General features: G+C 37.5%; 1 protein-coding gene across 1 annotated transcript in view; it reads right to left on the bottom strand.

Moving 5' to 3' along the window:
- LOC126237153 (uncharacterized) overlaps positions 1-25,400 on the bottom strand; it is a 219,466-nt gene that overhangs the window by 81,874 nt on the left and 112,192 nt on the right. The window contains exons 6-7 of the mRNA XM_049946999.1: positions 19,587-19,710; positions 177-415 (exon numbers count right to left, since the gene is read on the bottom strand). Coding sequence (XP_049802956.1) covers positions 177-415; positions 19,587-19,710 — 363 coding nt within the window. The remainder of the gene's footprint in view (positions 1-176; positions 416-19,586; positions 19,711-25,400) is intronic.

The following is a 25,400-nucleotide window of genomic DNA, read 5'->3' as shown; positions in this document are numbered from 1 at the left end:
AATTCATATTGTCATTTGAAGAAGAAAGAAAAGTAAAAGAAAGGAAGAAACTTAAAGTAGATGTAGTTATGAGTCCATCTCAAGAGCATATTCTTTTGTTCAAAGAGTTAATTGCTTCTTGTTCAGCAAGAATAATAATGATGATTATGCTAATCATGATGACAAAGGAAACTAACCACTCCAGAGGCATAGCCTTCTTCATAAGTAGGAATTCCATCAGGTAGTGTTGTGGTCACAGATGCATCATCATAATGTAGTACAGCCTCTGCATGAGCTTCAACAAACTTGCCAGAATATTCATCGGTTTTGTGGCAGGAGCCCATTCCACGGAATCTCATCCAATAGTTTCCTGGTGCCTGATTAGCCTCAATCACAAAATCATAACGCTCACCACCATTTATTATAAAAGAGTCCACTGCAACAAATAAAACAATCATTAACAACTGAAATAATATAGAACAACATATTATAATGCACAATACACATTGGTGTATAAATATCCCAATGTGTGTGTGTGTTCTTCTTCTTCTTCTTCTTCTTTTTTTAGCTCTCTGAATCTGAATAAGTACAGTGTTCTGTGTTCAGAAAGTTAAGGTGATACTTGTCTATTACACAATGTTTAAAATTCTTTAGAAATATATCTTATGAGTTAACATTTGACGTAACAGATACATATGACATAACAGGAATGCAGGCCAAATTACACTTCAAATGAAATTGAAATGGCATCATAAGTAAGGCAAAGATATAAAAATGAGGAAAGGCAACTATTCACATGTTACTGATGGAAGCACTGTGCAAAGACATGCAAAAGCAGGGAGATGTTACTAACTTTTGTGCTACCCCTCTTTTCCTGATGTAAGAACATATTCTCACACACACAACTTATATATACCTGCATGCATCCCCCCAGCCATTCATAAACAATCAGTGTCAATGACATCATGGGTGGATACGTTTGGGTGTATTTGGATGTCTATGTTGTTGTGTGTGAAAGTGTGTACTTACATTAAAAAAGGAGCGTATCGCAAAGTTAGCATGATCTCTGTGCTGTGGAGAAGAGTGCTCCAGAAATATATTGCAGACTATGCAGGGGAAATTCCATTAATTTCTGTGGCTGGATGATCCAATTCTGGCAAAAAAGTGGTAATCTTTGGACATTGTCAAATAATTCAGATATAACTACAAATCATTCTACCACAAAATCACCCAAATCCACAATTTATATGTCATAACAGAATACATCTTGTTAATAGTGCTTTGGTCAATGACTGAACAGTAGCTATCAGTAGTGCTTAGTTTGCATACACCAGTTGTTTTCTTAAATGTTTCTGCTTGGACTTGAAAAGTAGCTGAAAATATATATATGGTGTCTGTTCTTTTAGACTTGTCCGAAGGGGCAGACACATTCTTGATCCCACTGTCATACATATAGAGAATGAAATGAAATAAATACTGACATTGGCTGCAACTGGGTACTTTAATGAATTCAATAGCGACAAGTTAAAATTTATGCCGGACTGGAACTGGAACTCGAACCCAGATTCCTCCCTTTCTACAAGCATTCGCCTTAACAACTTTGGCTGTCTGAGCCTGCTTTCATTCCAACATAAATTCACAACTTGTCGCACACTACTTCTGCAGTGCCACCAGTCCACCACAGTCATTGCTCACTGCATCAAACTGGATTCCTGCAAGAGTTCAGGAGAGAGAATGAATCTGCACTGATGAGCTCAATGATCATCAAGCCATACGTATTTATGTATGTGTGGTGTCTGTTGTTTTTGACATACATTGCATTGCTAATTCCACTGAGGACTTTAATTTCAATCTGGATATGACTAGGAGTATTTTTACATTGCTTACAATAATCTTGGCCTCCATTCCACAAGTTATACACTTGCAATTACCTGTGTGAAATAGTGCATTACCATCTTCGTAGTTCTTCCATTTGTGAACATGTTCTGGACTAATCTTAACTTTACTCTGGGCACCACACTGTGGGATGTGCATGCAAAGAATGATTTGTGCTCATATCAAGGGAGGTTTTGTACAAATATGTATGAGCCACAGCAATAAAGTTTTAATCATCACCTTGAAAATCTAAGTTACATGATTAATTCTGTAATTAGATAGACAAAAAATCTACTCACCAAGCCGTGGCAGGAGCTCAAACATATAAAAAAGGTTTTACTTATGCAAGCTTCTGGAGCCAGTGGCTCTGTCTTCCAGTAGAAGGGTTGAAGGGGACAGAAGAGGGGTGAAGGAAAAGGAACTGGAGAGGTTTAAGAAAAGGGGTACAGTTCAGAAAAGTCACACAGAACCCCGGGTCAGGGGAGACTTACCAGACAGGATGAGAAGAAAAGACTGATTGTTGGGGACTGCACCAGATGATACTTGAAAACTTGAGAGCTTAAAAGTGGAAGACAGTGTAACATGCGAGACAGAGATTACTGCCAAAACAGCATGCACAAGTTAATACATCGAACAGAGATGGGAAGGGGTTGACAAAAAATAGACAAGTCAGAAAATGAAAGATATAGGAAACTTAAACAGAGTGAAGAAAGGAGTATTTACTATGAAGAAATGCTGATATGGAAAAAAAATAACTTTCATTAAGGCCAGGTGGGTGGCAAGAACCAAGGGCATACTGTGGCACTAGTTCCCACCTCTGGAGTTCTGAGAAACTGTTGTTTGGGGGAAGAATCTAGATGGTGCATGTGATAAAAAGGGTGCTAAGGTCAGGTTGTAGAGCATGTAGCATCCTAACTGATAAATTTGTGGTAGGCATGCCAATGTAAGAGGCGGAACAGAGTTTACATAATAGCTGGTACATGATGTGTGTTGTTTCACAGATGGCTCTCCCTTTGATAGTATATGTTTATATGTTTTTCCAGTTACAGGGCTGGTATAGATGGTGGTAGGAGGGTCTTGCAGTGGGTGATCTCTGGGTAAGAGCCATAGGGTAGGGGTGCAGCAGCAGCATAGGGTTTGACAAGGATACTGTGGAGATTGGGAGGGTGACAAAAGCTATTCTAGGTGTGATGGGCAAAATCTTAGACAGAATATGATCTCATTTCAGGGCTTGATTTTAGAAAGTCATGGCCTTGTTGAAGTAGCTGATTAATACATTCACAACCAGGATAATACTAAGTGACAAGTGGTGTGCTCTTAAGTTGGTTTTTGGAGGGATCAGCAGTACCAGGATTGGATGCGACAGCCCGGGAAATCTGCTTTTGAACTGGACTGGTGGGGTAATTATGTCCAGAGAAGGCTGAGGTGAGAGTGGTGGTGTATGGCTATAAATAGTCTGCATCCAAAAAACATTTGCCTTGAATGCCAAGGCTGCATGGGAAGGAATGTTTGACATGGAAAGGATGGCAACTGTCAAAATACAGGCAGTGAAACAATGGACACTCATGATAGGAATATCAACAATGTAGGAAAAGACAGATTATATGAATGTGCGGTGTCCATTCTTTTGGACATGTATGAAAGAACAGACACCATGCAGAATCCACAGCTGTGAAACATTATATGTAAATTTGAAGGGGGATTGCTGCTGTCAGCTGCAGTAGGACATTAAGTGGAATCAGCAGCGATGAGTAAAAATGTGTACTGGACCAGGATTTGAACCAGGGATCTCTTGCTTACTAGGAGGTGTGGTAACCACTGTGCCATCCAGAACCCACCATTATCACAACTGTACGCACTATCTCAACACGCCTCATGGCCAATCCACACTCCCACCAAGTGCCACCTATCTGCAGTCCCTATCCATTATACTCCCATTCGCTACTCAGAGATTCCCACAGGAAGTCAGATGTATTTGTGCATCTGGACTGTAGAAGGTGGATCCACTGCCCAGCTAGGCTTATGAATTATATGAAAGTGTGGTGTCTGTTCTTTTGGACACATTTTTGCTTGTCACTGCTGATTCCATTTAATGTCCTGCTGCAGCTGACAGGAGTGATTCCCTTCCATTTACATAAAAAGACAGACTGCAACTTACAATAAAGAAGACACCTTAAGTTGCAGAGAGGCACAATTAAAAGGCATTTACATAAAGCTTTCGATCACAGCCTTTGTCAGTAAGACAAACACCATTCATAAACACAAGGAAGCACATATGACTATCAACTACAGAATCTCGGGTCAAATACAACTACCACATGGGATGCAAGCAGCAATCCAGAATGGGTAGGGAAGAGGTACTCATGTAGGGGTGAGGAGAGAGACAAATGCTGTCTGGTGGAGTGTGCAGGGACTAGAATGCCAACAGGTACAGCGTCAGGAGGTGGGGGGAAAAGGACAGAAGTGGGGAAAGACAGGCAGATGTATTGGCAGAGGGCAACAAATAAAGAAAGTAGATGAGATTTGGGAGGAGATGTTATGACAGAGGGGGTAGAAACAAGTAGCCCCTAACTCTTAGGTAAAAAACTTGAATTTAACTATGCAAAAATTCTGTCCCCTCCCAAATATTGTCTCCACATAAATGTGTATGCATTTTACTCCTCCCTAAGTAATTCTAATTTAAACATTAAATATTATAATAGAGATCATCTTTTCATTCACACCCTTTTCATATATCCTTCTCAAAACATTCCTATTATTTTGCTTTGCTTTTTAAAAGCTACAAGTTCATGTTCCATCATGTATTTATTTATTTATACATCATGTTCCTTAGGACCAAATTGAGGAGCAAATCTCCAAGGTCATGGAACGTGTCAGTACATGAAATTACAACATAAAAGTAATAACAGATAAAAATAAAAGTTTATGAACCCAAAAAAAGTTAGTCCATAAGTTTAAGTAAACATAATCAACAATACAATAAGAATCAGCTTCATTATTCAAGGAACTCCTCAACAGAATAGAATGAGTGACCCATGAGGAAACTCTTCAGTTTTGATTTGAAAGTGCGTGGATTACTGCTAAGATTTTTGAATTCGAGTGGTAGCTTATTAAAGATGGATGGAGCAGCATACTGCACACCTTTTTGTACAAGAGTTAAGGAAGTCCAATCCAAATGCAGGTTTGATTTTCTGCTGAGTATTAACCAAGTGAAAGCTGCTTATTCTTGGGAATAAGCTAATAATGTTAACAAGAAATGACAGTAAGGAATATATTTTGAGAGGCCAATGACAAAATACCCAGACATGTGAACAGGGGTTGACAAGAGGTTTGTTAACTTACACCTCTTATTGCCCGAACCACCCATTTCTGAGCCAAAAATATCATTTTAGAATGGGAAGAGTTACACCAAAATACAATACCATACAACATAAGCGAATGAAAATAAGCAAAGTCGATTAATTTTCATGTAGAAAGATCACTCACTTCTGATACTGTTCGAATAGTAAAAATGGCAGTATTAAGTCTTTGAACAATATCCTGAACATGGGCTTTCCACAACAGCTTACTATCTATCTGAACAACTAGAAATTTGAACTGTTCAGTTCCACTAATCATATGCCCATTCTGTGAAATTAAAACATCAGGTTTTGTTGAATTGTTTGTTAGAAACTGTAAAAACTGAGTCTTACTGTTATTTTAGCATTAGCTTATTTTCTACAAGCCATGAACTTAGGTCATGTACTGCACTATTTGAAACCAAGCCAATGTTGCACACAACATCCTTTACTACCAAGCTAGTGTCATCAGCAAACAGAAATATTTTAGAGTTACCCATAAAACTAATGTAAGTATATGTGTTAATGTTTTTGTGTTATCATTTGTCATTATGATCACTGTTTACATTTCAAGTCAAATAACAATATACATGTCAATTAAAACACTTCTGTCAAAGCATGTTACTCTTTCTTAAATAATTATAATCCAAACATTAAATACTATAACAGAGATCATCTTTTTCATTTGCAGCCTTTTCATTTATTAAATATCCTTCCACTCGAAACATTGCTATGCTTCTTAAAAGCTACAAGTTCAGACCATATCAGGTAAGCATAGGCAATAATTTTTGTTACATCATTTTTCATTATCATCACTTTCTTTATGTTTCTTTACAAGTCAAATAACCACATGCATGTCAAAACAGTTCTGTCAAATCTCTAGTGTTTTGTCAGATATTTGCAATTTTGTTTTTGCAATATATAGCTGTAACCAGCCCAAATAAATCCTGCTTATCACATGTTTCACACAATGCCCAGCATCGATGGAATGCATTGGCTTGCTTTCCATTTCAAATACAATGATTTTTAAATTGGAGTTTTACATGCCCATTTGATAGCGCACTATCAGATTAGTCTAGTGTGATATTTGTTTTACCGATATGTATTAACAGGAACAGTAAAACCCGAGGGATAAACAGAACTCCAGCTATGACTGAGCAGCACACTTCTGCATGTTGGTAGCAATCAGCAGGGGACAGGGTGGTCCTGTCACTAATTGAGTACTTGGTATTCTTCATGTCTTACTGTCCCAGTTAATAAGTAATGGTAAAATGAATATCATACTAGTCTAATTTGGGATCACTATGTAGAATGAGCATGTAAAAATTGACTTTAAAAATCATTTCTGTTTGTAGCAGGAAACAAACTGATGCTTTACATCAACACTGGGCATCACACGAAAGACATGATGAGCAGCATCTGTTTTGGCTGACCCCAGCTACATGTTGCAAAAACAAGATACCAGAGAAAATGCACCTAGGAACTCTTAAGAGGGACACCCTGTATTTATAAAATAGATACAGATAAAAAATCTAGTCACCAAGTGGAAGCAGGAGATAACACATATAAAAGATATCAAAATGCACAAGCTTTCAAGACCAGTGGTTCCTTCTTCTAGTGAAATAGTTTAAGGGAAGGAAAAGGCAAAGGAATAAAGGAAAAGGACTGTTAAGGTTTAGGAAATGGGAAGCATAACAGAAAAGTCACTCAGAACCCTGGGTGAGGAGAGACTTAGTGGACGGGATGAGAAGGAAAGCTTGTAAATTTCCATATCTTTTATACAGAGGGGTCCAGAAAAATGTAGACACTCTTTGATAGTTAATATCTTCAGAACAAAAAACATACCATTGCAATTTTGCATGGTTGTGTAGGCCATTGTTTTCTCAACAGATCTTGGTACACACTTTCCAGTAAATGACAGTGCAACAATGAATGAAGTAAGATTGTTGTTTGAGCAATGGAAGACCATATTGAAGTGGTACTGGGTGTATGAGAACATGATGAAGGTACAATGGCAATAGCATAATGTGCATGAATCTCAGCCACCAACATGTACAACAATTTATTATATTCTAGATAAATTTGAAGCCAACAGTACCATTTAGGAAGTGCATAAGGAAAGATCTGGTTGACTAAAAATACCAACAAGTCCAGCTTCCAGCACTGCTGTGTTGCAACATTTTACTAGATCACCTAAAAATCTGTGAAGTAGGCTGCACATGAAAGGGAGGTAAGCCGATGAACTGTATGATGAATTCTGAAGCTGCAAAGTGGAAAGTGTACATTCCAAGATGGCTGCATGGTATGAACAGAGGTGACCCGGATTGAAGGATGGAGTACTGTGAGTGGTTTGAAAGTACACCTCACAAGGATGAACAGTTCGCAAGGATGGTTGTCAGGCCTGATGAGGTAGAAAACATCACATAGTATATTATGTGATGTTTTTATGGAAAGGCTGTTAGATGCAGAGAAAAAACAACTAATACTCTGTACTGAGTAAATATTAAGGTACTAGTAGACATACTTTTCCCACAATGGTTACCTAATTAACTTCTCATTTTTGTTCTTTAGCAACCCCTTTGGTTAAAAGAAAAAGCAGATGTGACTTTTATGGAAACCCTGTAAAAATATTTTCTTAAATCATTACACTGTCAAATGTTTATCCTCTTCTTTTGATGAACTATAGTTTGAAGACCATGGAGATATCTCTGTGTCTTAAATTTTGAAATTATTAGTGCAATGATCACTTGGTACAGATTTCTTTGTCACATCATTCTATGTATTATTATTATTATTATTGTCACAATATGATTTTATGTTTATGTCAAATTCTGTAATATTTCTTGTCACTGTTGGTGTGTATTCTACACACTTGCATGAGGCCATTGGGTATATCTGCCCACCTTCCTGGCCATGAGATAAAGCACCATTGAGGTCCTCTGTCTCAAATTCCCAAATTGTTTCTGATAGTAATAAGTAAACAATATTTTGCACAACTATAGTAATTACTCTCACTTTATAACATATACTTCAGGTTATCAGTTTTCTTCACAATGCTAAACATAAATTTAATGTAATAATGTTTTCTTGTTTGGAGTAAATGCTTCTTGTGTCCAAAATATAAATTATCCAACTGTTTGCTGACTTTGCGTGTAACATAATCAAAGCTGAAATAAGTATTAGTATCTGCATACTGTGTATTAACATACTTATTTTTATCATTATTTAATAGTACTGGTATGTCTACATCTACATCTATACTCTGCAAAGCACCATGAAATGCATTGCAGAGAGCACATCTCATTGTCCCAGTTACTAGGGTTACTTCCTGTTCCAATCACATATGGAGCATGGGAAGAATGATTATCTGAATGCCCCCATATTTGCTGTAATTATTCTAATCTTGCCATCATGGTCCTTATGTGAGTGATACATAGGGGGATGAAGTATGTTCCTAGAGTCATCATTTAAAGCCATTTCTTAAAACTTTTTTAGTAGACTCTCAGAATAGTTTATGTCTATCTTCAAGAGGCCTCCAGTTCAGTTTATCCAGCATCTCTGTGACAATCTCCTACTGTTTAGACTTGTGATCGTTTGTGCTGCTTGTTAGCCCTATCTGGTACGGGTCCTACACACTTGAGCAATATCTTAGAATGGGCAACATGAGTGATTTGTTAGCAGTCTCCTTTGTAGACCGATTGCACTTCCCTAGTAGTCTACCTCTAAACCAAATTCTACCACCTACTTTTACCAATGAATGAGTCTAACTCATCATCCCACTTCATATCCCTAAAAGGTGTCACACCAACGTATTTGTGTGAGCTGGTTGAATTAAACCGTGACTCATTGATATTAGTCATACAATACTATGTTTGTTTTTTGTTTTTTTGTTTTTTTTTTTCATTTTGTGAAGTGCACAGTTTTATATTTCCAAAATTTTGCACCACTCTGAAATGATATCAAGATCTGACTGAATATTTATGCAGCCTATTTCAGGCAGTATTGGTAACTTAAGACACCATTAATACTACCAGATAATAAATTTTCAGAAGTAATCTCTTAGTAACAAAAGGCCATGGAATTTCAACAGTCATCTACATATACATGGCTATTCTTCAATTTATACTTAAGTTGCCTGGCTGAGGGTCTTTTTGAACCACTTTTACACTATTACCATTCCACTTTCTAATGGTGCATGGGAAAAATGAACATTTAATCTTTCTGTATAAGTTCCAATTTCTCTTATTTTATTATGATGATCATTTCTCCCTTTGTAGGTTGTGACAATAAAATATCTTCACATTCAGAGGAGACATTACTGTAGACAATAAGTTACCAGTAATAACAGATAATGAGAAATTGTCATTGTCAACTGAATATAGTAAATTCTCAGCCATAGCAAATGATGATAAAACATTTGTATTAATAGGAGCTGATAAATTCTCAGCAATGAATGAACATAGCAAATATTCAGCAGTAACAGATGTCAGTAAAGTCTCAAAAGAAACGGAATGTAACAATTTTTTGTAGTAAGGAATCCATTAACTTATCAGTATTAACTGAACATAGTAGCTTACACAAAATGAAAAAATGTAATTTCCTATGACTATAATATCAGTGAGTCACTGTTGGAATTGGCCAACTCAAGTTAATACCTGGGTGTAGTACTTTGTAGGGATATGAAATGAAATGATCACATAGGTTCAGTCAGTGGGAAACCAGGTGGTAAACTGTGGTTTATTGGTGGAATACCGGAGAAGTGCAATTAGTCTGCAAAGGAGATTGCTTACAAATCACTTTTGTGACCAGTTGTATAATATTGCTCATGTTTGTGGGACCTATACCTCACATGTGATACTGAATGTTTACAGAGAAGAACAGCATCTATCACCACATGTTTATTTGACGTGTGAGGGAGTGTCACAGAGATACAGAAGGAACTGAACTGCAAGACTTGGAAGACTCTTGATGATAGATATAAACTATCCTGAGAAAATCTATTAATTAAGTTTTGAGAACCAGCTGTAAATGGTGACTCTAGGAATATACTACAACTCCTATCTATCACTCACATAGGGATCCTGAGGATAAGATTAGAATAATTACTGCACAAACAACCATTCTTCCTGTGCTCCATATGTGAATGGAATGGGAAGAAACCCTAATAACTGGTACAAAGGGACGTACCCTTTGCCATGTACTTCATGATGGTTTGTAGAGTGTAGATGTAGATGTAGATGTAGAATTCATAACACTGCATTCACCCAACCAAGTCGCTTCATTAATTGATCAAATCCATTGCAATTGAGAAATCACTTCACAGTATACTGAGTCTTAAAGGAACAGAACCCACAGAGTTTAAGAAACTGGATTCTATGAGAATGTCACATGCAAAGCACTGACTGTGCTTGCCACCTGTTGTTGTCATGTGCTCTTGCCTGCAGCTGCTGCATGTTGTGTGTATTGTCTCATCACTCATAAATGCTGTGTTGGCTGCTTATTGCCCCACCTAGCTATATTGTGTAGAAGTTGCTGAAAGTGGAAAGCACACTGCTAACTAACATAAATGTCATAGAGCTCATGTACTGCATACTCTATCACTCCATTTTTTAACTAATCTTGTATTTGATTCACATTGTGTTTGAAGAATATGTAACACATATGAATCTTCTGTATTTGCATTTGACATGCAATGTTTGATTAGATTCTTCTTGAGAATGGTATAATTGCTTTATCACTTTCAAAATTTCTTTATAATTCTTAACGGTTATCAAAAGTCATTTGATAATGTTGAATGGCATATTTATCTTCTTGTTGATTTTCCTAACAACAGCTTGATTAATGTTGTCAAAAAAAAAACACTTATAATTCTTCTTTGTAGATAATAATAATTTGGAAACTGTTTTCAGTTCAAACGTACAGCACTTCATAACTTCTTGATGTCATAAATAAATATATATATAACTTTCAGTTATCTTTAGTTCTTTTGTGCTGTCAATATTATATACATATAAATCACACCATGCATCACAGTTCTTCAATAATAATGACAATTAACCTCTTAAATTTCTATAGATGAGATGTGAGATGTGAAATTCAGTATTTGGGTGAACCAGATGTCTATAATTAAAGTGCAGCTACTCATGGAGGTCCAGTGTAGGCTGTAATTAGGGTATGGCAACAAAACTTTGTAGATATGCTAATGCCTTAATGTCGAATTGACTTACATTGGAACAAAATTATTTCCAACTTTGGCCGCCAGGAGCAAATCTGACATTGTACACTGTTTGTATGTCAGCATGTCATTAACACTATCATTTGACAATTCATAATATGAGTGAACCGTAAAGATATTGAAAAGAGAGACCACGCACTATTAGTGAAACTGTTTCATGTGTACCACAGCAATTGCAGTGCTTCAATGTGAGAGTATTATTGACTGATAGATCTGAGGAGAGGACTCACGTCATTAAATGGCTTAAAGAAGATGATAATGAAATTCGTACATATGGGTGAGCTTGTTGTGACACTTGGAAAGGAAGGCATACTAGCACAGTGGAAGTTATTGAAGAAGTTGCTGTTACTGTAACTGACCATGCAGCATGCACCTCAGGTGGTGCTAGTGCTTGTGAAGTGTCATGAGAATTGTATATCCCGTCATCTACAGCACAGAAATTTTGCATTCTATATTATACTGGTACCTGTACAAGATCAAGACAGTGTAGACAGTGTAGTAACTGAGACTTTATGATCTGCAGCAACAGTCTGAATTTGCTCTTCAGTTGCTGGCATGGACTGAAGTTGATGGAGTGTGGCTGGACAATATTCTATGGAGTGACAAGGCACATTTTAGACTAAGAAGTACAATGAATATATAGAACTGTCAAATTTGGGGTACTGTTAAACCATGTGTTGTGCACACACCATTGCACTCACTGTATGTGACTGTGTGATGAGGATCCACAAGCACCTTTATTCTTGGTCTGGTCTCCTTTGAAGAGAATGCTTCCAGAAGGACTGTCAGGTGTATTGTGACTTCTGCATGCCATCAAGACCTCTTAGTACTACGTGTGACTCCTACTTTGGAAGAGTGCAATTGTGTGGAAACCACTATTTTTATGCAAGGTGGGTCAATACCTAATGTTGCTTGCCCAGTAAAAGATCTGCTTAAGGCAACCTTCCATGAACGTGTTATCTCCAGAGGTTTTTCAGATGTAATACTTGCAAAATCATTTGATCTGAATCCATTTGACTTTGGGTTCTGGAGATATCTAACAGAATGCATTTACCAGGGACACATTTGCTCTCTGTCTGATCTGAAGGACAGTGTATGGCAGTACACTGCTAATATTCCTGCTGTGATCAAATGTTGATCATGTTGTTTTACGGATGCAATATCTCGTCAATGTCTCCAGTGCTCATATTGAACAAATTGTGAAAGCAGTGGTTAATAATAAAACCATCATTATGCCTTTCCCACTTGTTTGACTTTTTCTGCCCAAGTCCCATTTCTAACACATTACATATGGAAATATTTTCTTTGAGTACAACAATTAGCATATCTACCAAGTTTCACTACCATATGATAATTACAGCCCTCACTGGGCTCTGCGAGTAACTGCACTTTAATTATAATCACACACACACACACACACACACACACACACACACACACACACAGTTGTATGATGCAACAGGTCAGAGCTACACACACACACACACACACACACACACACACACACACACACACACACACAGTTGTACGATGCGACAGGTCAGAGCTAGTGCAATGAGTTCTTCACGTGATATTCATTAGACTGTTTCCTGTAAACACATGCCATGTCAGTGCACTTGGAAGAGAGCTGTGGCAGTGACATGGATCTGTTTTTGTTCCTGCATAGTGATTTGCAAAGATGGAAAAAATTGAGATTCGAGCAGTGATTAAATACTTCGTAAAGAAAGGTATGAAAGCAAAGGACATTCATGCCAATTTCCAGAATACACTGGGGGACTCTGCTCCTTCATATTCAACTGTTTCCAAATGGACAAATGAAGTTAAATTTGGTTGGGAGAGCTTAGATGATGATCCACATAGTGGTTGGCCACAATGTGTCACTACTCCAGAAAACATTGCAAAAGTGCAGAAAATGGCCATGGAGGATTGCCAATGAAAGTGCATGAAATTGATCACACTTGCCAGATGTCATCTGAAAAGGTATATCACATTTTAACTGAAGAATTAGAAAAGAAAAAATTATCTGCAAGATGGATGCCACGACTCTTCCATCAAGACAATGTGTGCCCACACACGTGTGCTGTTTCCACGGCAAAATTACATGAACTAAGGTATGAATTGCTGCCGCACCCACTTTATTCACCTGATATGGCTCCATCAGACTTCCATGCTTCCCAAAACTGAAAATTTTTCTTGATGGATGAAGATTCACTTCAAACAAACAATGTATAGCAGGAGTTGATAACTATTTTGCAGTCCTGGAGGAAACTCATTTTCAAGATGGGATCAAGGCACTGGAACATCATTGGACCAAGTGCATCAATCTACAAGGAAACTAAATTGAAAAAGGAAAAGAGTTTCAGTGATGTAAGTACTTTTTTCTATGTGGTTCAGAGAACTTTTCAAACCGTCCTCGTAGATGACAAGGCACAGAAAACTTCACGCTCCTGACTTTTGAGGTGAAAATTCCAAATTTAACTATGCAAAAATTCTTTACCTTCACTGTAACATCCTGCTAAATAAATTTGGTAACTTTGTTTTTTGAGGTGTTAATTAAATCTTTATGATTAGCTCTCGTAAGCAAGCACAGAATTGGAAATAGCTCAGATGACTCAATAGAAGAAAGGCCAGAGGACCAGATAGGATGCTCATTAGATTTGATATTAAAACTGATTAATTTTCTATCAGTTTGCTGTAATTCCCAGGAAGAGGTAATTCCAACACATAAGGAAGATCACAATACCAATGTGCAAAACTACAGCTCTACATCACTGGTGTTGATTTATTGTAGACTTATGGAATAAAAAATACTCAGAAAAGTTTTTCATCACCAGTGTATCTACAAAATGTGTGGCTTCATATTCAAGGAAGTAAGACATGAAATAAGCTCTATCAACTTTTTTTTAAAAAGAGAGAGAGGGAGAGAGAGAGAGAGAGAGAGAGAGAGAGAAAGAGAGAGAGAGAGGGAGGGAGAGAGAGAGGAAGAGGAAGAAGAAGAAGCTTTACAATAGGAAAAAAGATTTCATCTTTGCACATATGTGAAACCAAAATATGTTGGTGGGTATCATTCGGTAGCGCATGACTCTACGCTGTGCATTGTAACATGCTGGGATCATCCTCGATATGCTGCCCACAAGATTGCTGGGCATTGCTGCTCAAGACTGTCCAACTCTCAGATGGTGGCTGTGGCCCTCCTGAGAAGGTTTCCTGCAATGACACTGCAAATTTCAACTGGTTCATGCCATCTTCAGTTGGTTCATGTTAGTAGCTACCATAGGCCATTGCTCTCAGGGTTGATTCTTGACTCTGGAGGAAAGCTTTCACAAGGTGGTCATGGTATGCTTATACATTAACATCTAGAAAGATGAGCCCCTCTTGTCTGAAGGGCTGGACAATAAGTTGGAGGATCTTGTTCCAGTACTGCATAGTTCTCAAATTATCATTGTGGGCTATGAGAGGTGTCTGACATGATGCTGGCCCTATACATGATAGTGGCCCACAACATGACTGATGTATCTCACTGCTGAATCTGTGGGGCTGCATGTCTGAGACCTGCACTGTTACCTGTTCAATTCCACATTTTTCTTTGGTAGACATCAGACAAATGCTGCACTTGTTTTTGAAGAGTACCTGATGCCACTGATCCAGGTTATGTTCTAGGTGTTCCCTTGTCTATCATCCTTGAACATCATGGTGCTGTTGGGGTCTGTATGGTTGTTTGTAATAGATGTCTATAGGCCCAATTGATCATTTGGAGAGCACTGAATAAGTCTGGGATACCAAATTACTTTAGAAAAAGAAAAAAATGGGGTGTGCCATTCAGTTGCACTCTACTTGGGACATGTGCGAGCCATTATTTGTAGGTAGAAGTCATCAGGTGTTGTTGTTTACTGGGGGGCAATGGTATGGACTTCATCAGGCCCTGAAGCTTTGTTCAGTTTTACCGATTTCTACTGCTTCTCAACTCCACTGACACTAATACTTATATCATTCATATTTTTGGTGGTACAAGGTTCAATTTGGGACAATTCTCCTGGGTTTTCCTTTGTATTGAAACATTTGAAAATGGGTTTAAGCATTTCAGCTTTTGCTTTGCAGGGTAGCAATTTCAGTACATGCCTTTTTTGCTAAGGACTGGACACTAACTTTGGTGCCACTATCAGCCTTTGCATATTATCAGAATTTCTTTGAGTTCTGTGAAATATCACTTGGCAATATTCTGCTACAGTAATCATTGAAGACATCACACATTGCTCTCCTGACAGCCAAATGTGTTTCAATCAGCATCTTTCTGTCTATAGACCTTCACTTTGTTTAAGATCTATTAAGCAGTTATCTCTGTTTCTTTAGATGTTTCTTTACAGTGATTGAATGCCATGGATGTTCCTCCCATTATGAACTGTTCTACTGGGTGCATATCAGGTAAATATCTATCTACTACATGGTCAACTATTCTTTTAAACTTGAGCCAGAGTTACTCTACACACTCCTGCCCTGTGCTAAAGGTTTCAAGTTCCTCATTGAGATATGACACTACTGATTTTTTATCTAGTTTACTGAACATATTTATCTTTGTGATTGTTTTAGTTGTCCTTTTTACTTTGGTAATCATTGTTGCCACAACTGTGTCATGGTCACTGTTACCAGTTTCAATGTAGACATCCCAAAGATGTCAGGTCTATTTGTCGCCATTAGATCCAATACATTTCCATCATTAGTGGGGTTCCTAACTATCTGTTCTAGGTAGTTTTCAGAGAAGGCATTTAGTAATGTTTCACAGGATGTCTTATCACACCCACTACTAACAAAACTGTAATTTTCCCAATTAATTGTCAGATGATTAAAGTCTCCAAAAATGATTACAGTATGATTGGGGAACTTAAGTACAAGTGAACTGAAGTTTTCTCTTAAGTTTTCAGTTACATCAGAAGATGAGTCTGGTAGGCAATAGATCGATCCGATTATCATTTTATTCCCACCCTTGATACTGAGTCATGCCCAAACAATTTCACATGCAGCTTCAGTGTCTATCACTGGTGGATTTGAGATTCTTGTCTACTGTGACAAATACACCACCTCCAATTCCCTTTTGCTTGTTCTTTTGATACACACTTAAATTTTCCTCAAAAATCTCACTCTTATCAATTTCAGGTTTTAACCAGCTTTCTGTACCTAGTATTCTGTGATACTGGGTTACACCACCCATATAGACTGTATATTTCATCAAGCTTCTAACTGCAATAACATTATGTAAGTTTATTTAATTTAAAGAAGAAAAATATTTTGTCATAATGTGATTGGAAAAATAGGGAAAGAAAGAATCTGTAACGTAGTGGTAACCGGTATAAGGCATATCTTTAATGTCTTGAGTTTCACAAAAGTGGTAGTATGTTCAGTTGATGCCCCTTTGGTGTAAGTCAGTTCAGTGGGCAACTTCACATGCTACCATACAATAACAATGCCTCCACAGTCTAAGCATGAAATGACTAGCAGGAACCTGTTGATAGTATCAACAGTGTACATGAGCTGTGTTGCCATATTTACAACTGCAAACACTATGTACCCTATTGAACTGCATTGGAAATGCTGGTTTATTTATCCCCATTACACAGATGTCTGTACATAACAATTCGCTGTGGTCAGTTTAGCATTGAGAAAGAGGTTTCTGATATAAAAGAAACACAAAAAATGAAAATTATGAGGGTGGTGCAAACCTTTTTTTATAACGTTTCACATTGGTCTCATGTGTGATGAATTTCCTGGAGAATGAGCAACTCCCATGTAGGAATCAACATGGTTCCCACAAATGTCAGTCATGTGAAACACAGCGTAGACAGTTTGTTTATGAGATCAAGAATACAGTAGATGGCAGAGCACAGGATGATGTTTTTCTTGAGTTGCAGATAGCCTCAGGCACAGTTCTACACTGTAGTCTAATAAACATTATACTTGGATACAGAATGTCCAAACTAATATGCAACTGGGTTGAGGGCTTCCTAGCAAATAGAACTCTGTGTATCATTCCTAATAGCAAGGCATTGCCAGAAGCAAAGATAACATCCAACATACCTCATGGCAGTGTGATTTGGCTGTTGCTGTACACAAAGTACATAAATGACCTGACAGGTAACATATGTAGCTATATGAGACTGTTTTGAAGATGAAGAAGCTGTTTTCAGGGGAGTTACATAATTAGAAACTTGTTTCAAAATGCAGAGAGACTTGTAGATGACCTTTGTTTGGTCCAGATATTAGCATCTGGCCCTAAGTATTAATAAATTTAATGTAATCCATGAGGCAAGGTAAAAAAATAAATAACATTTCTGATTCTTTATTTTTTGTAATTATAATCTGTAATTATAATAGTGTTAACAACTATTATCAGAATTTTCAGATTATCTCCTGAATAAAAGTGACAGTTTTATTATTATGCAAAATAATACACCTTTGTCCATTAAAAACCACGACACTAAGAAGGATAGGATATAACAAAATTTTAAATATTCTGCATATCCAGTGTGGCATGAAGAATAGATGATTACATTTGTAGGTTATTCTGGGATACATGGTGTGAAAAATATAGTACACAGAGCTGCCAATTTTGGCAGCAACAAAGACTTAAACCCAGCTGGATGTGGATGACAGATACGACTGTGTTATTCCACGCAGCTTCAGCTGTACCCCAGGGATCGTGAATCTTAGTGGCTAGTGAATGAAAGTGTGCCATTTCATGGCAAACACATGACCAGATATTTTTAATTAATAAGAAATTTGCAGAACATGCTGGTCTGGGCAACTGTTGAGCAGTCTGTGTTGAGGTACATCAGGATAGCATGGATGACCTGCAATCTTGCCTTTTGCTTGTTGAAAGGTAATATCACTGAGACCTCAAAGATTGGGTGCAGGCACCAGACTCAACACAGCAGAAATGTTAAGGATGGCATTCACATGACCAGCAATGTGATGCAAAGGACATTGTGTTGTGTCCTCCATAGCACCCTACACCATGACACAAAGTGCTTCCCCTGATGATGATGACAAATGCAATCACACAATGTTCAGTCTCCTAGGAACCTCCATACATGGCTAGTTCTATTGTGATATTGTACACAGAACTGGAACTCAGCTGAAAAGATGACATGGTGCCACTCCTGTGACCAATGTTGTTGTTGATTGGACACTTGTCAGGTGAGCCTCTTTATGGTACCATGTCAAGTAAAGCTGCAAATTGTCACCATATTGTCAGTCCTTGGAGTGCCAGACAATGTTACTTTGTACACATTGTTCTTGTCTTGCTGACCCAAAATATTTGACATGACTATAATGCTGTTCAATTCAGTGATCAACACCATTTTGTTGGTTCGTGGTAGAATATTTTACACATTATGAATGAAAGAACACACAAAACTGGTGTATATTTTATAAACCAGTTTTCATCTGTTATGTCAATGCCAAATACAAACACAAATATATATGTGGCTGTGAACATTTTGTGTTTTCAAAAATGTTAAACCAGCAGCACATCTACATAGTATTTCAGCTGCTTTCCAAAGATGACAATTGTTACTGTAAGTTCAGGAGTAAACTGAGAGGAATTATTTCAGTAAAAATGTGATGTAAACTATTTAGCTAAGACGAAATATGTGACACACCAAATAATGAACCACATAACAAATTGCAAGAATTGTTCGAAGAAGAAAAATAAGTTGAATAATATATAGTCGACTTTGGTTAGATATTCCAAGGGGTTGGTTGGAAAAGATAATCTTGTCCTTAGCAGGATCAATATCACAAACTGGTAAAATATTACAAGTGAAACTAAAGAGATAAGTGAAACAACTGTGATTATAAGAAGTAAGATTTTTCTAACAAAGTGAGTGTAACTATAGTAATTGAAATAAAGAAAAAATGGGGAATGTTAGGAGTAGTAATTTACAAGATGGTCTGAATGGGATTGTTTGCAGTATCTTCAGTTTTGCTAAAATCTTAATCATCTGTATATCCAAAAATGTAGCACAACTCATGCCTATTTGGCTTTATTTACATGCCATCTTTATTGTGTTGCAATTTTTTTGCTTATTAGTGTAAATGTAAAAATTAAATTTGAGATACTCTGTACAAATTAACTTAAGAATGAAAAATTTTAAGTTTAAATGTACCTTGAATAGGTTCAAAGGATGAGCTTTCACTCGCGATGAGCAATAGCTTATGATTATCAACTGATACTTCAACTGGGCAATAGATAGCTGCATTGAAAATAAGCCGAAAGCGGTACCTGGAACCCTGAAAATGAGATGAAGACAACACTTTTATTTACCAAGTACTTAAAAGAAATGAATAGAGGTCACTGATATTGATGGTTTGATCAACAGCAATTTTCCAGGAAGGAAGTAAACATCACAATATACTGTTTTCATATAAATTTGTCACTGATTTAGAAGTACAAGTTTCTCATAAATTATAAAAATAACAGATCATTCATTTGACTATTAAAATTCAGAAAAATTTAATAACTGAAACTATTTCCTGCCATTGTTCTTGAAAAAGTACATAAATTAAATCATCACAAAATATGACATATGTGAAAGGAAAAAGTATTGTCCATAAAACTGAAGTTAGACAGTAATAGAAACATATTGCAGCCTATCATTTGATATACATGACACCACTGAGTAACACATGACAGTAGAAATCAAAAATCAATATTAATTGATGTCAGACTTTGCTACTTAATGAAAATAATCTTCTTGGAATGCAAGTAAAAATGTCAATCTAGAAGGTTCGTCTTATTTATTTTATTCAGTGAAAGAAATCAGTATGCATGAAAGCTGGGAACAGGAAGTAGGAATAGCCAATGAAGACATGGAAACATACAGAGGGAATTTAAAAATGTTACACTGAACAGCGTGAGTGGATTAAGACAAATATGTCATACAACTCATGGTTTCCTTCCACCACACAACTTTTTTTAAACTATTCTACGTCTACATGGTTACTCTGCAATCCACACTTAAGTGCCTGGCAGCAGGTTCATCAAACCATTTTCATACTACTTCTCTACCATTCCACTCTCGAATGACACATGGGGAAAAGAAACACCTAAATCTTTCCGTTCGAGCGCTGATTTCTATTATTTTATTATGATGATCATTTCTCCCTTCGTAGGTGGGTGTCAACAAAATATTTTCACATTCGGAAATGAAAGTTGGTGATTGAAATTTTGTAAATAGATCTTGCTGCAAAGAACACTGCCTTTGTTTCAGTGACTGCCACCCAAACTCGTGCATCATATCAGTGACACTCTCACCCCTATTGCACGATAACAAATGGTTCAAATGGCTCTGAGCACTATGCGACTTAACTTCTGAGGTCATTAGTCACCTAGAACTTAGAACTAATTAAACCTAACTGACCTAAGGACATCACACACATCCATGCCCGAGGCAGGATTCGAACCTGCGACCGTAGCGGTCGCTCGATTCCAGACTGCAGCGCCTAGAACCGCACGGCCACTCCGGCCGGCGCACGATAACACAAAATGAGCTGCCCTTCTTTGCACTTGTTTGATGTCTTCCATCAATCCTACCTTGTAAGGAACCTACACTGTGCAGCAATATTCCAGCAGAGGACAGACAAGTGCAATGTATGCTGTCTCTTTAGTGGGTTTGTCGCATCTTCTAAGTGTTCTTCCAACAAAGTGCAGTCTTTGTTTCACCTTCCCCAGAATATTATGTATGTGGTCTTTCCAATTTAAGTTGCTTGTAATTGTAATTCCTAGGTATTTATTCAAATTGACAGCCCTTAGATTTGTGCGATTTATTGTATACCCAAAATTTATCGGATTTCTTTTAGTACCCATGTGGATGACCTCGCACTTTTCGCACCATACAGAAATTCTCTCTAGATCATTTTGTAATTGGAATTGATCATCTGATGATTTTACTAGATGGTAAATTACAGCATCATCTGCAAACACTCTAAGGGGGTTGCTCAGATTATCACCTCGATCATTTATGTGAATCAGGAACAGCAGAGGACCTATGAAACTACCTTAGTGATGGTAAAATTTCTGTGCAACTCAGTAGGTATGTCAGTGGTTTCTTGGGCACTGATATACCCATGACTACAAGCTACTACGGTCATTGGTGCCTATCTGAAGCCAGAGGAGGTTTGAAGAGAGTGAGCGATTCAAATGGAGAGGTGCCATGCAGTGGCACTGGGGTTGTTGGAAGTAAACTGGAGCAGCAGCAGCAGCCAAGGATTGGATCACATGGAGTGGAAGCATGCATTGTTTCTGTTAGTATTTACAGAACCTTAGGCAATTCCAGGGCAGTCACTTCTGCATTGTGGATTTGCAAGACTTATGAAAAGCTCACTTTTGGAAATACGCAAGTGTCAAGCCTGTGGGTTTCTCTCACCTTCCTGTTCAATACCAGTGTCACAGTTGTCATAATTTCCTAGTATAAGTACATCTCCCAGTGTGGTTACTGTACCTATATTTTGTGTGTGTGTGTGTGTGTGTGTGTGTGTGTGTGTGTGTGTGTGTGTGTGTGTGTGTGTGCGCGTGCGCGCTCCCGGGTGTGTGTGTGTGGTCAGATTTTCTGAGACACAATTATGTCCAAGTAGTGCTCATTAATCTAGCTCATGCTTAGCACCAGTCATTAGCAGTATCAAAATAAGTTGTATCGAATTTCATCCTTGGAAGCATTTCTTGATTACTGATTGGTGTTAAAATATTTTGTGTTCATATCTAACTTGTTGTAAGTTTCAGGTGACACCTGTTTAATATGGTCTAAAACTGCATGAGTCATTGATCTGTGCTAGATTTATGGACCTGTTGTTCATACAAAGTTTGTTAATGTTCAGACGCACTTGCAGTTACTATTTTGCTAAATTACTGTAATTTGCTGTGTACTTTTGTTTATGTGTGAAAGCACAGTTGTGAGTTAACAAGCACCAACTGCGCCCAGGTGATGGTTGGTCACTGGCTCAGTTCAAATTTGTACCGTGTATTGTCTATATCATTCTGTCTTGCAGTGTGACACATTCTCACATCGCTGGTATTGATAAATATAATTAAGGTGCTTATGTATAGGATTGTTGAGTCTTGGGTCCAGCTGACCTGTTAAGTAATTTAGTTCGTTGAATAACATTATCTTGAGAATTTAACACCTTGGTTTAAGGCTAACTAATATCATTTCAGCAGTAGGTGTTGTACCACCTCACTTAAAACTTACACCTCAATCAAAACCTGTTCTGATATTTGATTATGCCATTGAAGTAATTGGCATTAAGTCTTTATTTCAAAGAGTCCTGTGTGGAACAGTGATTATTCCAAGATTTAGACAAGTTTGGTAATGTTTGCCTTGTATTTGACATTTGACATTGCAAGTCTCACATAGTCTTGGCTGTTAAATGTTTCTTGTTCTATTGAGGAAAGAGCGGCATTATTTTTCCATGCCTAATCTGGGTATAAATTGTTTGGATAAGAATAGCAAGGGAAGACTTACTCCGTTAGGTGCCACCACATCTCAATGCCAGTTAATGTATAATTTGAGATCTTTTTAATTAAGAGGAAGAGATAAAGAGGTTGACACAGGAGAGGAATTCATGGCGGGCCACATCAATCCAGCCTGTCTCTCTATAAGGTAAAATTCATCACATTTTTATGAAACGTACTTTTATGCTGTTAAAGTAAGTTTACAGTTTATTTAAGTGCTTTAATGCTGTTTGGGTAAAGGCCCATTTTGTTTAAGGGACACATGTGAATCTGTGTTTTGGAATATTTGTGTATAGTAATCCTTGATGGATTTAGACCAGTGATCTGGGCTTGTGTGATTGATGTTTTGATTAAAGAGATGTTTTAATGGTTTAATAAAAGTTGTTAATATCAAAGAGCAAATTATACAAAAAGGAATTTAAAAAAAAATTGGAAATTGTTTTTAAATAAAAATTTTGTTGTTACGTTATTAATTGTTTATTTGCACCAGCACCTTTCATCTGCCCTCACCTGATCCTTGCCATTTCATTGGTAACAGAATAAGGTTAGGGCCAGTGCTGGGATTCTGATACCATGTGGGGTAGTTAGTTTTAAGGTTGTTGAGTTTAGTGTTGAATTTAGTCTGTGTGGCTTGATCTTGTTTCAGGGGAACCGATAGCATGGAATCAATGAATCCAAGACATGTGGTGGGAATTTCTTTTCTGAATAAGGGCCAACTTCAATATGAGCTAAAGATCAGAGGAGAGCCACTGAAGGGAGCATTGCAGAATTAGCTCAAAGATTGATATGAGTCTTAGACTACAGCCTGGCAGCAATGAGGGACAGTGTTGGTGAGGTAATTGAGTATTGAGATTGTTAATGCATTTGGATCATGTGAAGAATTGTGTAAGGGACCTGTAAGTAATAGACAGAGGAAGTATGGATCAGTTATCCCAGAGGTTACCAAGATGCAAATGGAAGTTGCAGCATTGCACTGGTCAGAAGATGGAGAGAATGAAATAACTACAGATTAGTAATGGATTCAGGGATGTACTCGTTCTCAATTCTTGGAAGGCTCGCAGCTGTTTAGCAAATTATTGAACCTATTGTGGGGTATAATCCAGGGAGTTGCTAATCTGTCTGCAGGTCACAACGAAAAAGTGGTAGATTTGTTGTGGTTGACACAGAAGTTACAGGATCAAACAGCCATCATAAATACTTCTGATACTGTAGTATTGCAAGTTCTACATACTTTGGCCAGTGGGATTTTTAGATATGTTAATTTCTGGCACCATTGAGCATGATAAGTGCTTATATTATTTTTGATCTAAATTACTAGAAGATTATTTTCTGCCCGACTTTGCCACGAGTTAGCTATATAGTATTTTTACCATGACAAGGCCGTACTGAGGTTTTGAGGCAGTACATTGAGAAAGTTAGGATAGCAGTCTCTGCTTTGTGGCTTTCTGTTTCTGAAACAGAAATAGTTAATAATATTTTGCTGGGAATAAGACAGGAGGACCCTTCTCATATTTTGTTTGCAAGTAAACAAGAAATCTTACCCCAACTGGATTGATTAGTCTCCAGTGTAGAGGAAGTGTGTTTTAGTGATGAAAGCGAAGACAAATGCTCTGTGATAATAGTTCAGGAAGTAATGGTGCAGCACAGTTAAGGGGATGAAAAGGAGTTTGATGCAAACCATCAATTCTCTGTTTTCGATGTAATGAGCTGGGGCACGTAGTTATCAGTTGTCTGGTTCTTAAGGGGAAAGAGGGGCGAAGTTAACAACAAACTTGTGCAGGGTATGTTTGTAGCTTGCATGTCCTGATTACTAATTGTTGTAAGGTTAAGACAAGGCAGTTTTCACAATTTCCATTTGTTACAGCTAGCCTAAATCATGAGCCAGTTGCCACGTTGCTCGATTCAGTCAGTAATATTTCTCCGATCAATTGTTTTTGCTTCCATTGACTGTCAAGGTTGTGTAAAGATTCTAAGCTTGAGAAGTCATACAATGTGTGCTGATCTGTAAATGGCAGTCCGCTGCTCATAGTGGAATTGTTAAAGTTGTACATTAGCATTCAGTAGTTGTCATGGCCATTAGTATTCACTGTGGTTAAGGGGCATAGTACTGAAGTACTGTTGGGTTGTGATTTCTTCCAGAAGAAGGGATGTGTGCTGTATTATGTTGATAAGCAAATCCATTTCAAGTTCAGCCCTGACCAGAAGTTTCCACTGTGTCAGTGTAAGTGCTTTTACAGCACACATCTATTAAAGTGCATGAGAGAGGGGTTTGTTGTTCCCATTTGAACCAGGAATAGGTGGAGGCACTGTTACACAAAAATCAAACAATGGAAAATTCAGGATGGAATATAACATTATTATGAAAAGGAAAGTTGCTACTCATCGTATAGCAGAATTGCTGAATTGCAGATACATGGCATGTAAGTTCGATGAATGCCATCAGACAACAAACAAAACAAAAGATACAAACAAA

This window comes from Schistocerca nitens, chromosome 2, assembly GCF_023898315.1.
Source record: "Schistocerca nitens isolate TAMUIC-IGC-003100 chromosome 2, iqSchNite1.1, whole genome shotgun sequence".
Classification (NCBI taxonomy): domain Eukaryota; kingdom Metazoa; phylum Arthropoda; class Insecta; order Orthoptera; family Acrididae; genus Schistocerca; species Schistocerca nitens.
The sequence above is the reverse complement of the archived record's forward strand: the minus strand, read 5'-3'. Positions and strand labels throughout refer to the sequence as shown.